This window comes from Bos indicus x Bos taurus, chromosome 29, assembly GCF_003369695.1.
Source record: "Bos indicus x Bos taurus breed Angus x Brahman F1 hybrid chromosome 29, Bos_hybrid_MaternalHap_v2.0, whole genome shotgun sequence".
NCBI lineage: Eukaryota > Metazoa > Chordata > Mammalia > Artiodactyla > Bovidae > Bos > Bos indicus x Bos taurus.
Genome location: NC_040104.1, coordinates 8,670,245 through 8,686,659, shown reverse-complemented (window position 1 = coordinate 8,686,659; position 16,415 = coordinate 8,670,245). Strand labels below are relative to the sequence as shown.

Below are 16,415 nucleotides of genomic sequence, written 5' to 3'. Positions count from 1 at the left end.
GGAGGAACTAGCTTGATTCCTGGGTGTGGGGAGCAGGGGTGTCACTGTTCTCACAGACACAACCTCCCCTCTCGGCCCCGCCCCGCCCCCCTCCTCCGCCCTGTGTCCCCCAGGAATGAGGCAGAGACAGCTCACAAGTGTCCAGAGGCCAACGATAAGGGCTAAAGGGCACCAGACCACGTGCCCAGAGAGGCAGGCCCCGGGGGGCATGGGGGGAGGTGTGGCCGGCCTGCCCAGGGAGGCCCGTTCCTTGTGGCTATCTGATCCCACCAGGTGGGATGCCAGCCCCAAAGCCCATTCCCTGCCACTCTGTCTAAAATGTCACCACTGGAGAAACCACAGTATTGCAAAGCCGGGGGAGTTGAGAGCCTACTGTGAGATCTGAAGCAAACTCCAAGTGACCGTGGGCTACTCGGCGCAGGCTCCGGGCCTCAGTTTCCCTCCTACACAACAGATTTAGGTGCGAGGTCCTGGGTGCTCTCTGGGGGAGCCCCGCGACCCCTTTCAGTGAGGTGAGGCCACCCTCCTCACACTGCCTCCGACTGGGGCCCTTGACCGGGTCCGGGGGAAGTAGTTTCCGGGGCTGGGCACATGTGGGGCATGGCTGTAAACGGGAGGGGGGTCCATACCAGGCACATGGGACCTTAACTTCCCCAGTTCTCTGGGGTGGACGAGGCGGCTAGTGGGGTGCTGTCCAGCCGGAGAATGCCCACGGAGAGCCGCCCTCGCGCCCCCCTCCTGCTTACACTTACATTTTGCCTCCTTCCAGTCGGTGGAGGTGCTCAGGTCCACCTTCGCCGCCATGGCCAGGGGGGCCCAGGTGCGCACCCCGGCTCTCCGCCCCACCGCCGCCGCCCCCCAAGCCCCAACTCCCGCTGAGGTCCGCGCGCGCGGGTGGTGCGCGCTCAGGGACGCCGGGGGACCGCACGCACTACTGCGGGTCCTCGTGGCACCCGGCGAGGGGCCGGGCCAGGGGCGCGGGGCGCCGAGCAGCTGCCCCGCCGCGCGCAGCTGTGCCAGGAGGCGGGACACTCGGCTCTGCAGAAACATGAGCAGGCGGCGCTGGGCGGCTCCCCGCCCACTTAGACTCTATTTACCAAGCTCAGGGAGTCTCTCCCTTATTTACTTGGGGACCAGGTGGCGCGTGCCAGCCCGAGGCGACCTGCTTGGGAGCCAGCGGGCCGCGCGGCCAGAAAACCCAGGCGCGCCGCTGGGCACCCTGGAACTTGTAGTCCCGGCCGCAGACAGGCCCCCCCCCGCACTCGTAAACACACGTGCGCGCCCCGCCCAGCCAGCCGAGTCGCACAGCGCTGGAGCCCGGCTCTCAAATGGTCGTGCGCCCGCCGTGCACCCCCCCTCGGGGCTGGAAGTTGGCAACCTCCAACTTCCTAGTGGGCGACGCCTCTGGCCTCCGACCCTGTCTCCGTCTCTGCCTCTCCAGCCGAGTGCACAGAGGCGGGCGTAAATCCTCACCGGTCACCCGGGCCCCACCCTACCCGCAGTCCCCGGGAGCCGCGCGTCCCCGCCGGCCGGGGGGAGGTGAGGCGAACGGGTAGGTCCGGTTGGGCGACTATTACCCAGGCCGCTGAGCCTCTGCCTCTTAGCCCGAGGGGCGGGCGGGGCCGCGGCTGGAACCGAATCTGGAGCAACTCGGGAGGCAAGGATAGAAGTCCTGGAATTTGAAGACAGAAAATGAGAGTTTCAAGTGGCGTTCTCGGTGTAAGAATTGGGGTGATGTTTTTCTTTATATTTTTCTTATTTTTTTTTTTACAAGGACTCTAAGCATGGAGTTACGTTATTTTTTTTAACATAAACATGTTAATCTTTGGCATAGTCAATAAAACAGAAATAGATGTTTTTGTGGAACTCTCTTGCTTTTTCGATGATCCAACGGATATTGGCAATTTGGTCTCTGGTTCCTCTGCCTTTTCTAAAACCAGCTTGAACAACTGGAAGTTCACGGTTCATGTATTGCTGAAGCCTGGCTTGTAGAATTTTGAGCATTACTTTACTAGCGTGTGAGATGAGTGCAACTGTGCGGTATTTTGAGCATTCTTTGGGACTGGAATGAAAACTGACCTTTTCCAGTCCTGTGGCCACTGCTGAGTTTTCCAAATTTGCTGGCGTAATGAGTGCAGCACTTTCACAGCATCATCTTTCAGGATTTGAAAGAGCTCAACTGGAATTCCATCACCTCCACTAGCTTTGTTCGTAGTGATGCTCTCTAAGGCCCACTTGACTTCACATTCCAGGATGTCTGGCTCTAGGTCAGTGATCACACCATCGTGATTATCTGGGTCGTGAAGACCTTTTTTGTACAGTTCTTCTGTGTATTCTTGCCATCTCTTCTTAATATCTTCTGCTTCTCTTAGGTCCATACCATTTCTGTCCTTTATCGAGCCCATCTTTGCATGAAATGTTCCCTTGGTATCTCTAATTTTCTTGAAGAGATCTCTAGTCTTTCCCATTCTGTTGTTTTCCTCTATTTCTTTGCATTGATCGCTGAGGAAGGCTTTCTTATCTCTTCTTGCTATTCTTTGGAACTCTGCATTCAGATGTTTATATCTTTCCTTTTCTCCTTTGCTTTTCACTTGTCTTCTTTTCACAGCTATTTGTAAGGCCTCCCCAGACAGCCATTTTCCTTTTTTGCATAGTCAATAAAGCAGAAAAACATCTATTTCTGCTTTATTGACTATGCCAAAGCCTTTGACCGTGTGGATCACAATAAACTGTGGAAAATTCTGAAAGAGATGGGAATATCAGACCACCTGACCTGCCTCTTGAGAAATCTGTATGCAGGTCAGGAAGCAACAGTTAGAACTGGACATGGAACAACAGACTGGTTCCAAATAGGAAAAGGAGTTCGTCAAGGCTATATACTGTCACCCTGCTTATTTAACTTCTATGCAGAGTACATCATGAAAAATGCTGGGCTGGAAGAAGCACAAGCTGGAATCAAGATTGCCGGGAGAAATATCAACCTCAGATATGCAGATGACACCACCCTTATGGCAGAAAGTGAAGAGGAACTAAAAAGCCTCTTGATGAAGGTGAAAGAGGAGAGTGAAAAAGTGGGCTTAAAACTCAGCATTCAGAAAACGAAGATCATGGCATCCAGTCCCATCACTTCATGGCAAATAGATGGGGAAACAGTGGAAACAGTGTCAGACTTTATTTTTTGGGGCTCCAAAATCACTGCAGATGGTGCCTGCAGCCATGAAATTAAAAGACGCTTACTCCTTGGAAGAAAAGTTATGACCAACCTAGATAGCATATTGAAAAGCAGAGACATCCCTTTGCCAACAAAGGTCCGTCTAGTCAAGGCTATGGTTTTTCCAGTGGTCATGTATGGATGTGAGAGTTGGACTGTGAAGAACGCTGAGCACCGAAGAATTGATGCTTTTGAACTGTGGTGTTGGAGAAGACTCTTGAGAGTCCCTTGGACTGCAAGGAGATCCAACCAGTCCATTCTGAAGGAGATCAGCCCTGGGATTTCTTTGGAAGGAATGATGCTAAAGCTGAAACTCCAGTACTTTGGCCACCTCATGTGAAGAGTTGACTCATTGGAAAAGACTCTGATGTTGGGAGGGATTGGGGTCAGGAGGAGAAGGGGATGATAGAGGATGAGATGGCTGGATGGCATCACTGACTCAATGGACATGAGTCTGAGTGAACTCCGGGAGTTGGTGATGGAGGGAGGTCTGGCGTGCTGCGATTCATGGGGTCACAAAGAGTCAGACATGACTGAGCGACTGATCTGATCTGATCTGATCTGATCTGTGGGATCTTAGTTCCTAGACCAGGGATTGAACTCTGGGCTCACGGTGGTGAAAGTGCAGAGTCCTAACCACTGGACTTCCAGTTCAGTTCAGTTGCTCAGTCGTGTCCAACTCTTTGCGACCCCATGGACTGCAGCACACCAGGCTTCCCTGTCCATCACCAACTCCCAGAGCTTGCTCAAACTCATGTCTCTCCAGTCGGTGATGCCATCCAACCATCTCATCCTCTGTCATCCCCTTCTCCTCCTGCCTTCAATCTTTCCCAGCATCAGGGTCTTTTCCAGTGAGTCAGTTCTTCGCATCAGGTGGCCAAAGGATTGCACCTTCAGCTTCAGCATCAGTCCTTCCAATGAATATTCAGGACTGATTTCCTTTAGGATGGACTGGTTTGATCTCCTTGCAGTCCAAGGGACTCAAGAGTCTTCTCCAACACCACAGTTCAAAAGCATCACTGCTTCGGCACTCAGCTTTCTTTATAGTCCAACTCACACGTCCATATGTGACTACTGGAAAAACCATAGCTTTGACTAGACAGACGTTTGTCGGCAAGGCAATGTCTCTGCTTTTTAATATGCTGTCTAGGTTTGTCATAGCTTTTCTTCCGAAGAGCAAGAGTCTGTTAATTTCATGGCTGCAGTTACCACCTGCAGTGATTTTGGAGCCCAAGAAAATAAAGTCTGTCACTGTTTCCATTGTTTCCCCATCTATTTGCCTTGAAGTGATGGACTTCAGTCAAGGCTGTGTATTGTCACCCTGCTTATTTAACTTATATGCAGAGTACATCATGCGAAATGCTGGGCTGGATGAAGCACAAGCTGGAATCAAGACTGCTGAGAGATATATCAATAATCTCACATACACAGATGACACCACTCTTATGGCAGAAAGCAAAGAAGAACTAAAAAGCCTCTTGATGGAAGTGAAAGAGGAGAATGAAAAAGTTGGCTTAAAATTCAACATTCAGAAAATGAAGATCATGGCATCCGGTCCCATCACTTCATGGCACATAGATGGGGAAACAATGGAAACAGTGACAGACTTTATTTTCTTGGGCTCCAAAATCACTGCAGGTGGTGACTGCAGCCATGAAATTAACAGACGCTTGCTCCTTGGAAGAAAAGCTATGACAAACCTAGACAGCATATTAAAAAGCAGAGACATTGCCTTGCCGACAAACGTCTGTCTAGTCAAAGCTATGGTTTTTCCAGTAGTCACATATGGACGTGTGAGTTGGACTATAAAGAAAGCTGAGTGCCGAAGCATTGATGCTTTTGAACTGTGGTGTTGGAGAAGACTCTTGAGTCCCTTGGACTGCAAGGAGATCAAACCAGTCCATCCTAAAGGAAATCAGTCCTGAATATTCATTGGAAGGACTGATGCTGAAGCTGAAGGTGCAATCCTCTGGCCACCTGATGCGAAGAACTGACTCACTGGAAAAGACCCTGATGCTGGGAAAGATTGAAGGCAGGAGGAGAAGGGGATGACAGAGGATGAGATGATTGGATGGCATCACCGACTGGAGAGACATGAGTTTGAGCAAGCTCTGGGAGTTGGTGATGGACAGGGAAGCCTGGTGTGCTGCAGTCTATGGAGTCGAAGAGTCAGACACATCTCAGCAACTGAACTGAACTGAACTGATGGACTTCCAGGGAACTCCCTATAGTGGGTATTTTTATAACCTGGAACAAAGAGCCAGGGTTTCTAGGAAGGTTTTAGTACTAACTTTGCTCTTTCTTACTGGGCTACACTGGCCCCCTGTGACTTGCTTCTTGAGCTGTAAATTAAGAAGTCAGTGCTCAGGTCTGACTGCTTACAAACCCACCCTGTGTTCCAGGCCTCTCTGGTGCTGAGTGTGGCAAGAACTCTTCACAGGGCTGCGAGGAGCAGCACCGAACCCTCCGGCAGATGCAGTTGGCACCACTGCGGTGCCCGAGTGGATCAGAGGGAGACCTGCGGGCAGAGAGTAAATCAGAAGCCAGGGAGCCTGAAGGAAGGGCCAAGGGCCGCCAACACTCCAGGACCACCAGCAAGGCCTGCGCCATTCCCAGAGAAGTTCAGCAAGATTTGTTCAGGATGCAGGTGTCAGGCCTGAGGTCACCTCACCACTTGCTGCTTCTCCAATAACTCAGTAGTGCCAGAAGGGCCTCGCCAACTGCCTCCAGGATGGCAGCCACTCACAGGGGACTAGGTCTCAGCTGGCGCCAAGTTAAGCCCTCTACGCCCATTTGCTCTACTTCTATAAACTCAGTAAATGCCGCCACACACTGCCCCAGGATTTGATGAGAAGCCTGGACTGGCCCAAGGTTGACATGGCCTGTGGGAGTCATAGGCCACGCTTGAATCAAGGTTGTTCAGTTCCCATCTGTGGTCCGGAAAGTGATCACACAGATGTCATTGATTCAAGCAATGAAGCCTGTGGGTGACCCTGTGTATCAGTTTCCTATTGTTGCTATAACAAATTCCCATAAATTTAGCAACTTAAAGAATAAACAGAATTCATTTCCTTAAAGTTCTGTAGAACAGGAGTCTGACGTGGGTCTCACTGGGCTAAAAAAAACAAAGTGTCTGCACCAGCCGCCAGAGACCGCCCATGTTCCTTGGCTCGCGGGCCCCTTCCTCCATCTTCAAAGCCCGCAGCGTTGCGTCTCACCAGTCTTCCTTGGTGGCCTTTCGCTCTGACTCTTCTGCTTCCTTCTTCCACTTTCAAGGCCCTTGTGATTCCACTGACTGGGCTGACCCAGGACGACGTCCCATTGCAGTCTGCTGATGAGCAGCCATAGTTCTATCCACAACCTTAGCGTCCCTTGGCCACGTAAGGTAACATTCACATGCTCCAAGGATTAGGATGTGGACATCTTTGGTGGTGGGAGGGGCATGATCCTGCAGACTACACCCTTCCCGGCAAAGTCTGGAGAGCAGAACAAGGGAGAGGCAGGGACCCAGACATCGAAAGTCTCAGTGCCCATGAGGAGGCTGCCTTCTGCACAGAGCTGGAAATCCACGTCCCCCACAGCCAGGCCACAGAAGCACCCCAGACACCCTCGGCATCGAAACTAGTCCTTCTGTTTCTTTTTGCTCTTCTTCAGCTCTGTTCTCACACGACAGCCAGGATAGAGAACGTCCCAACCAACAGCCCACCAGGGTTTGGCCTAAAAGAGGCCTGACAGGTCTAGGCAGGGAAATGTGATTCTGACTTGGCAAGGAAGGACCTCGTCACAGAGTTTCAGCTGGACCTTTTAGAAAAGGTAAAATCTGAGACTGCCCTGGTGTCTCAGTGGTAAAGAATCCACCTGCCAGTGCAGGAGATGTGGGTTCAGTCCCTGATCCGGGAAGACCTTAGTTGCCTCGGAGCAACTAAGCCCAGGTGCCACAACTACTGAGCCTGTGCTCGAGAGCCTGCGCGCCCCAACTGCTGAAGCCCGTATGCTCGAGAGCATTCGTGCCCCAACTACTGAAGCCCCTGTGCTCGAGAGCCTGCGCGCCCCAACTGCTGAAGCCCGTATGCTCAAGAGCCTGCGTGCCCCAACTACTGAAGCCCGTGTGCTCGAGAGCCTGCGCGCCCCAACTGCTGAAGCCCGTGTGCTTGAGAGCCTGCACACCCCAACTGTTGAAGCCCGTGTGCTCGAGAGCCTGCGCACCCCAACTGCTGAAGCCCGTGTGCTCTAGAGCCTGCACACCCCAACTGCTGAAGCCCGTGTGCTCTAGAGCCTGCACACCCCAAATGCTGAAGCCCGTGTGCTCGAGAGCCTGCACACCCCAACTGCTGAAGCCCGTGTGCTCGAGAGCCCGTGCTCCCCAACTGCTGAAGCCCGTGTGCTCGAGAGCCCGTGCTCCCCAACAAGAGAAGCCACCACAATGAAGCCCTTTCCCCATAACTAGAGAGTAGCCCCAGCTCACAACTGAAGAAAAGCCCGCGCAGCAACGAAGACCCAGCACAGTCGAAAATAAATAAGTTACTATTTCTTTTAAAAAAGAAAGAAAAGGTAAAATCTTGCCAGGTACCAAAGATTTGTGTGTGTGTTGAGAGCATTCCAGGCCCAGGGACTCGCAGAAGCAAAGGTGTGCACGTCTGGAATGCCGACTTGTCCAGTGGGGGTGCGGACACCTGGTGTTGTCTGTTGAGGGCTTTTAATGTTGGAAGGGGCTTCGTGCAGAGAAAAGCTGCCTACTGCTGCTTGTGTTTAAGTGAATATTGTATTTATTAAACTTATAAATTAAAAGAACTAGCTTTTCTTAAGCATCCAAATGCAACTTGCAAATCTAGTTTTCTATTTATAAATCTAATTTTTGTATTAAAATAAGAATAATTACTTTCACTTAGTCTTTGATGAATATTTAATTAACTCACAGGTTCAACAGATTAAATTCTAAAAATGAATGCCAATTACAAATATAGGTAATTAAATTCCCTAATAGATTTTAAACTACATTTTACAGAGTTGAAATAGCTGGTCCTCTCAAACGCCTCAAACTCAGCATAAGAGACTCACACATCTAACAAGCATATTTTTTTCTTTTTTGTTCTTTTTTTCTTTACAAACAAGGAGGGAGTAGAGGGTAAAGAGGCCTTCATCCCCCACTCCATTCCCCACTTCCAAGCCAAGCATATTTTTTCCTAATCAGTTAGCAGTTTTTATCCACTAATAGATTAAACATATAAATATGGTCAATCAGTTCTCTTAAATATTCAAACGCTGTTTATGAACTTAGATTCAGTTGTATACTGTCTCAGTTATGTTTTGCTGCCTCAATAAACCACTGAAAACTTATTGCCTTAAAATAACCACCAGGCCTTTAAATCAGCAGTTTGGGCTAGGATAAGCAGGAAGGTTCATCTGCTGGTCTTGTCTGGGTCACTCCTGCAGCCACAGTCATCTGACAACCCACCTGGGGCTGGGGGCCCAGGATGGTGTCACTCATGTGGCTGGCGGTTGGTGCTGGCGGTCAGCAAGGTCCCTTGGTTCTGCCCCACTTGGCCTCCACTAGGCCAGACTGGGCATCTTCACAGCACACTGGTCCCAAGGCCCTGCTCCTAGAGGACCACAACAGAGGCTGCAAAATGCCTCTTGAGGCCCGACTCCGAAGTCATACCGCCTTGCTCTCACCACAGTCTGTCATACAGAATTCACACGGTCACGACATTCAACGCATGTCACAAGACCAGCCCAGAATCCAAGAAGTGGAGAAACGGACTTCACTTCCTCATGGGAGAAGCAGCCAAACCCCACTGTCAAGGATGGGTACACTGGGATGTGTGCTTAGTCACTCAGTTGTGTCTGACTCTTGCGACCCCGTAGACTGTAGCCTGTCGGGCTCCTCTGCCCATCGGATTGTCCAGGCAAGAACACTGGGGTGATAGGAGGCACTGTTACAGCCATCACTGCAGGCTGTCTCCCACCCATCCCTCTCTGATGAGAATCACAAATGGGCAGGTTGACGAAAGTGTTTCAAAACACTTAATAAACACTTGGGTATTTGCACAATGATGACAAAACTTCCTAAACTGGCACCAAGATTCTGGGTTTGCTTTCCTGGCTTCCACCCCATGCAGGATTATAAAGCTACCCAGAGGGGCAGAGTCCCCACCTCAGCAGGACTGAACATGCAGCGAGGTGCAGGACCACAGGACAGTGAGAGAGGTTCCTGCTTCTGGTCTGAGATTTAAGACCAGAGCAGGACCCAGGAGAACTGCCAGAAGTAAACAGACCTCCAAGGCAGTGCACGCTTCTCCCCAGAGGCTTGATTTTAAAGCCCTACCCCATCTCACCATGCCATCTTTCTTCTTTATACTGCCTCATTCAGATAGATGAACCCCTGCACCTCCCGGGTCCCCCTAACATCTTTGCTGTGTATCACAGTTTTGCACCTCCCTTCATCCAGGTTGTCATGTGGTCTTCATATTTTATAACCTGCCTAGTTTCATTTTACTATCTGCTTCAGTGGCCAATATTGTATAGTTATTCTATTTGCAGCCAAAGATGGAGAAGCTCTATACAGTCAGCAAAAACAAGACCAGGAGCTGACTGTGGCTCAGATCATGAACTCCTTATTGCCAAATTCAGACTTAAATTGAAGAAAGGAGGGAAAACCACTAGACCATTCAGGTATGACCTAAATCAAATCCTTTATGATTATTCAGTGGAAGTGAGAAATAGATTTAAGGGCCTAGATCTGATAGATAGAGTGCCTGATGAACTATGGAATGAGGTTCATGACATTGTACAGGAGACAGGGATCAAGACCATCCCCATGGAAAAGAAATGCAAAAAAGCAAAATGGCTGTCTGGGGAAGCCTTACAAATAGCTGTGAAAAGAAGAGAAGTGAAAAGCAAAGGAGCAAAGGAAAGATATAAACATCTGAATGCAGAGTTCCAAAGAATAGCAAGAAGAGATAAGAAAGCCTTCTTCAGCGATCAATGCAAAGAAATAGAGGAAAACAACAGAATGGGAAAGACCAGGGATCTCTTCAAGAAAATCAGAGATACCAAGGGAACATTTCATGCAAAGATGGGCTCGATAAAGGACAGAAATGGTATGGACCTAAGAGAAGCAGAAGATATTAAGAAGAGATGGCAAGAATACACAGAAGAACTGTACAAAAAAGGTCTTCACGACCCAGATAATCACGATGGTGTGATCACTGACCTAGAGCCAGACATCCTGGAATGTGAAGTCAAGTGGGCCTTAGAAAGCATCACTACGAACAAAGCTAGTGGAGGTGATGGAATTCCAGTTGAGCTCTTTCAAATCCTGAAAGATGATGCTGTGAAAGTGCTGCACTCATTACGCCAGCAAATTTGGAAAACTCAGCAGTGGCCACAGGACTGGAAAAGGTCAGTTTTCATTCCAATCCCAAAGAAAGGCAATACCAAAGAATGCTCAAACTACTGCACAATTGCACTCCTCTCACACGCTAGTAAAGTAATGCTCAAAATTCTCCAAGCCAGGCTTCAGCAATATGTGAACCATGAACTTTCTGATGTTCAAGCTGGTTTTAGAAAAGGCAGAGGAACCAGAGATCAAATTGCCAACATCCGCTGGATCATGGAAAAAGCAAGAGAGTTCCAGAAAAACATCTATTTCTGCTTTATTGACTATGCCAAAGCCTTTGACTGTGTGGATCACCATAAACTATGGAAAATTCTGAAAGAGATGGGAATACCACCACCTGATCTGCCTCTTGAGAAATTTGTATGCAGGTCAGGAAGCAACAGTTAGAACTGGACATGGAACAACAGACTGGTTCCAAATAGGAAAAGGAGTTCGTCAAGGCTGTATACTGTCACCCTGTTTATTTAACTTATATGCAGAGTACATCATGAGAAATGCTGGACTGGAAGAAACACAAGCTGGAATCAAGATTGCCGGGAGAAATATCAATAACCTCAGATATGCAGATGACACCACCCTTATGGCAGAAAGTGAAGAGGAACTCAAAAGCCTCTTGATGAAAGTGAAAGTGGAGAGTGAAAAAGTTGGCTTAAAGCTCAACATTCAGAAAACGAAGATCATGGCATCCGGTCCCATCACTTCATGGGAAATAGATGGGGAAACAGTGGAAACAGTGTCAGACTTTATTTTTCTGGGCTCCAAAATCACTGCAGATGGTGACTGCAGCCATGAAATTAAAAGACGCTTACTCCTTGGAAGGAAAGTTATGACCAACCTAGACAGCATATTCAAAAGCAGAGACATTACTTTGCCAACAAAGGTTCGTCTAGTCAAGGCTATGGTTTTTCCTGTGGTCGTGTATGGATGTGAGAGTTGGACTGTGAAGAAAGTTGAGCACCGAAGAATTGATGCTTTTGAACTGTGGTGTTGGAGAAGACTCTTGAGAGTCCCTTGGACTGCAAGGAGATCCAACCAGTCCATTCTGAAGGAGATCAGCCCTGGGATTTCTTTGGAAGGAATGATGCTAAAGCTGAAACTCCAGTACTTTGGCCACCTCATGTGAAGAGTTGACTCATTGGAAAAGACTCTGATGCTGGGAGGGATTGGGGGCAGGAGGAGAAGGGGACGACAGAGGATGAGATGGCTGGATGGCATAACTGACTCGATGGACTTGAGTCTCAGTGAACTCCGGGAGTTGGTGATGGACAGGGAGGCCTGGCGTGCTGCGATTCATGGGGTCGCAAAGAGTCAGACATGACTGAGTGACTGATCTGATCTGATCTGATTCTATTGAGAGGTGTGAAAGGGAAAGATGGGTTACAAGGTATTACACGTCCGAAGTATGTACGTGTAAACTATAGGCCTGCCTGGCAGAGGCCTCTCCGCATGCCTCCTCTCAGGGCGAGTCTGAGGGCCTGGCCAGTGACCCAGAGGGGCTCACCCTGTCTTCCTCAGGGACAGGCCTCAGAACGCCGGGAGCTGGAGACCTGGAGCTGGAGACCTGGAGCTGGCTGAGGGAGGGCACTGGCTGCCCCCCTCTAACTTCAGAGAAGGCCTGGAAGGAGGTGGGTGCTCTGGGGACATTTGTCTTGAAATATACGAAACTCCCCAATAGTAGTGCTCGTTGTAACGAATGTTAACACCATAATAAAAATTGAAAACCCCTGTTATGGGCTGAATTATGTCCCCTCTCCAAATTCACATTTTAAATTCCCAATGCTCAATATCTCACAACGAGACAGTATTTGGAGACAGTTTTTAAAGGGGTGGTGAAATTAAAATGAGACCCTCAGGGTGGGCCCTGATCTAATCTGATTGGTGTCCTTATCAGAAGAGGAAAGTTTGGGAGTTCCCTGGTAGCCTAGTGGCTAGGATTCTGGGCTTTCACTGCCTTGGCCCAGGTTCAACCCCTGGTTGGGGAACTGAGATCCCACAAGCCACATGGTGCAGCCAAAAGAAAGGAAAGTTGGACATACACCTGGAGTGCATGCTTGCACAGAGGAAAGACCACGTGAGTTAACAGTGAGAAGCCGGCTGTCTGCAGGTCAAGGGGAGGGACCTCAGAAGAAACCAGGTCTACCAGCACCTTGATCTTGGACTTCCAGACAGAAAATTTCTGTGGTTCAAGCCACCAAATCTTCGGTATTTAGTTATGGCAGCCCTACCAAACTAATCCAGCACCCTTCCCCATTCCCCATCCACAGGAGCAAAACTTGAGCAGTTAGCTGTGTATCCGTCTAGACTTTTCCCGTGCATATCCTGTGTATATGAAGATATACACTTTCTTTTTTCTCATACACACTGCTCCATGACTAACTTCCGTTGTTCCACGGTACATCATGGGCATGTTCTCCTGTCAGTATCCACCAGCTTGTTCTTTTGAACACTACTAATACTCCATCCTAAGGAGACAACACCGTGGTTCCCGGTATCCTCCACGGGTATACGTGGGGTCGGGTGCTGTTCCCTTTGCCGTCACAAATAGGACTGCACCATAAAGAAAGCTGAGTGCCGAAAAAGTGATGCTTTCGAACTGTGGTGCTGGAGAAGACTCTTCAAAGTCCCTTGGACTGCAAGGAGATCCAACCAGTCAATCCTAAAGGAGTGAAAGTGAAAGTCACCCAGTCATGTCCGAGTCTTTGCTACGCCATGGATAGTCCATGGAATTCTCCACGCCAGAATACTGGAGTGCATAGCCATTCCCTTCTCCAGGGGATCTTTCCAACCCAGGGGTCAAACCCAGGTATCCTGCATTACATGCAGATTCTTACCAGCTGAGTCACCATGGAAGCCCTAGAATACTGGGAATGGGTAGTCTATCCCTTCTCCAATGGAGCTTTCCAACCTAGGAATCAAACCAGGGTCTCCTGCATTGCAAGTGAATTTTTTACCAGCTGAGCTACCGGGGAAGCCCATTCTAAAGGAAATCAACCCTGAATACTCACTGGAAGGACTGATGGTGAAGCTGAAGCTCCAATACTTTGGCCACCTGATGTGAACAGCTGACTTGTTGGCAAAGACCCTGATGCAGGGAAAGACTGAGGGCAGGAGAAGAAGGGGGTGACAGAGGATGAGATGGTTGGATGGCATCACTGATTCAATGGACATGAACTTGGGCAATCCTTGGGAGATGGTGGGGGACAGGGAAGCCTGGTGTGCTGCAGTCCATGAAGTCGCTCAGTCGTGTCCGACTCTTTGCGACCCCATGGACTGTAGCCCACCAGGCTCCCCCATCCGTGGGATTTTCTAGGCAAGAATACTGGAGTGGGTTGCCATTTCCTTCTCCAGGGGATCTTCCCGACCCAGGGACTGAACCCGGGTCTCCCGGATTGTGGGCAGACGCTTTACCGCCTGAGCCACCAGGGAATCCTTCCTGCTTCCAGTGTGCGGGGCTGCAGTCCAGGGGGTAGCAAAGAGTCGGACAGGACTTGGTGACTGAACAACAAAATACTTCCTTGTGCCGCCAGGCTAGGCCCAGACGGGAGAAATCTGTAAACCTGAAGCTGCTTTCTGTACTTTAAATAGACGCTACTCAGTGTGACTTCCCATCAGTAGGATATGAGAGGGCTGCTTTCCCCATGCTCACACTCTGCACCACTTGTTATTTCTCAAGAAACAGATGTTGGAAAGAAGATAGTGGCACTGGCACGTTTGAATCTGAACAGACCCACTGGACCTAGAGAAGGGTGAGAGAATCAGGAGCAAGGAAGCCTAGAGGGGGCAAGGTCAGAGAGCCTCCCTGGGAGAGGCGGAGGGCCCCATGAGGGAGTAGACACATGATCAGCTCCGTTTACTCAACTCACCAAACTTAACACGCATGGACTAGGTCCTAGGCCTGAGTGCCCACAGCAGCGACCAATCATAGGCCCCACACACTGGAAGCAGCATCTCATGTGGGAGGCCTGGATATGACCTGGGAGCCCCAGCCAGCGGTTCCTTTTGCCTCTGGCCACCTACCTGCTCAGGAAGCCAACCCGCCCTTCTCCTTCCCAAAGCCAGGAGACGGATGGGAACTTGCAGAAGGGTCCCTGTCGAACCCTGACAAACTTTGCTGAAATGGACGTGGCTGTAAAAGACGGGAGTCAAGGACACCTCCAATGTTTTCAGCGTGAACCAGCCCAAGAATAGTGAGGCCACTGACAAGAGGGAAGTCAAGGGAAGAACAGCTTCAGGGGAGCATGTTGGGAGCTCTGATTTGAACACATTGCGAAGTCCATTTGCCATCCAAGCGGAGACGTCGAGGAGGCAGCTGGGTAGACAAGTGTGGAACTGGGAACAGATCTGATCTGAAGATAGAAACGTGGGAGTCATCCAAGATGGTATTTATAGCCACGAGGCTGGCGGAGCTCACCCTGGGATGGCCCGTGGACAGCAAGGTCCAGGACTGGGCTCTGGGGCTCTCTGATGAATACTTATTAGATAATAATTACCATCATTTTATTCCTTGAAGTGTCTGGCACAATTCCTGGCTCTGTGAGTTCACTGAATTGAGCAGAACTCTATAGCACTTTATTCTCCCCACGCTTTTCCTGCTATTCAGGACTTGTGTTAGTGGGTAGCTGAAAGTAGCAATCACTCAGTTAAATGGGAAATGAAAATATTCTTTAGGAATTTCTCAGAACCCAGAATGGAACTTCATTCTCCTGTGGAGAAGGAAACTCAAAGTTGTCTTAAGTTTCCACTCCAACAGTGAAAGTGCTTATAAAAACGAAACTCCCACGCTCTACAGACCCCAGAGTTCTGAGCCAAGCCCTGCCCCGCCCCTCTCCTCGCTCCCAGGCCTAGCTTCCTGTCCTCCAGCTGCTTTTCCTGATATTGGTAGAGCTTTTTTGTTGGCTGCGCCTCATGGTATGTGGTATCTTAGGTTTGCAACCAGGGATGAAACCAACTTGAGCTGCGGTGAAAGTGTGGTGTCTTAACCCCAGCACCACCAGCAAGTCCTCTGGGAGAACTTTAAAACTAAGAGTTTGCTCTGCAGAGAATTTGGTTGTACACGGTGACTCCTTCTGTCTCTCGTTCGCTGCAGGATTTACAGCCTCAGCGTTGACTCCAGATTCAGCCCTTGCCATCTTGCTCCCCACCTTGAGAGCAGCAGCACCAAAAATAGCAGCATGAGTCACTGAAGCATCGGGCATCGTCGTCAAGGGCCAGGACGCCTGCTGCGGTGGAGCTTCTGCTTGATTTCCAGGGACCTGGGGAAGGGAACCCTGGCCAGCTGGCCCCCATCACTGCCTCCTGGACCCTGGGGGAGAGCTGAGTTCACTAAGAAATTTGAAGCCTGATCTGGTGGAAATGTTAATGTTCAGAATGGCTTTACCATGACACTGCATAAGGACCTCAGGGTCCCTCATTTGCACCCCTTCTAAAGTTCTATACTTTTTTTTTTTTTTACACTGTATTTTATTTTTCTTTTCTGAAAGAGGGCTCTCAAAGTTTTATGTTTCAGGTCTGAGAAAACAAGCATGGGTTAATTTTGTTTAATTCTTATTGTGACCTTGGGAAACCATTGGCTTGTCTTCTCTATTTACAGACAAAGGATACGAGAGCAGAGAAAAGCCTTCCTTGGGTTCCTGGAAAATTCCAGGTTTGTTTCAGCCTCAGGGCCTTTGCAGTTCCTATTGCCCTGTCTTGAACTCTGTCCCTGGCTTGGGGCTTTTACTAAGCAGCAACTGCTGGGCCCTCCTTCCCTGCCTCCCTGGTAACTACTCTTTATCTTTACTTTTTGTTTTCTTTATGTAGCATTCA

General features: G+C 49.6%; 1 protein-coding gene and 1 long non-coding RNA gene across 3 annotated transcripts in view; one reads left to right on the top strand and one right to left on the bottom strand.

The window, feature by feature from the left end:
* Positions 1-1,237, bottom strand: part of MACROD1 (MACRO domain containing 1) — a 155,094-nt gene extending 153,857 nt beyond the window's left edge. For both annotated transcript variants that reach the window (XM_027532570.1, XM_027532569.1), the window contains exon 1: positions 753-1,237. In XM_027532570.1, coding sequence (XP_027388371.1) covers positions 753-1,050 — 298 coding nt within the window. In that variant the 5' untranslated portion in view covers positions 1,051-1,237. The remainder of the gene's footprint in view (positions 1-752) is intronic.
* Positions 1,238-2,227: 990 nt separating this feature from the next.
* On the top strand, positions 2,228-6,288 carry LOC113886426. Its single transcript, XR_003509438.1, has 2 exons — positions 2,228-2,267; positions 5,614-6,288. It is a non-coding gene; the product is annotated as an uncharacterized LOC113886426 (long non-coding RNA).
* Positions 6,289-16,415: the final 10,127 nt, after the last annotated feature.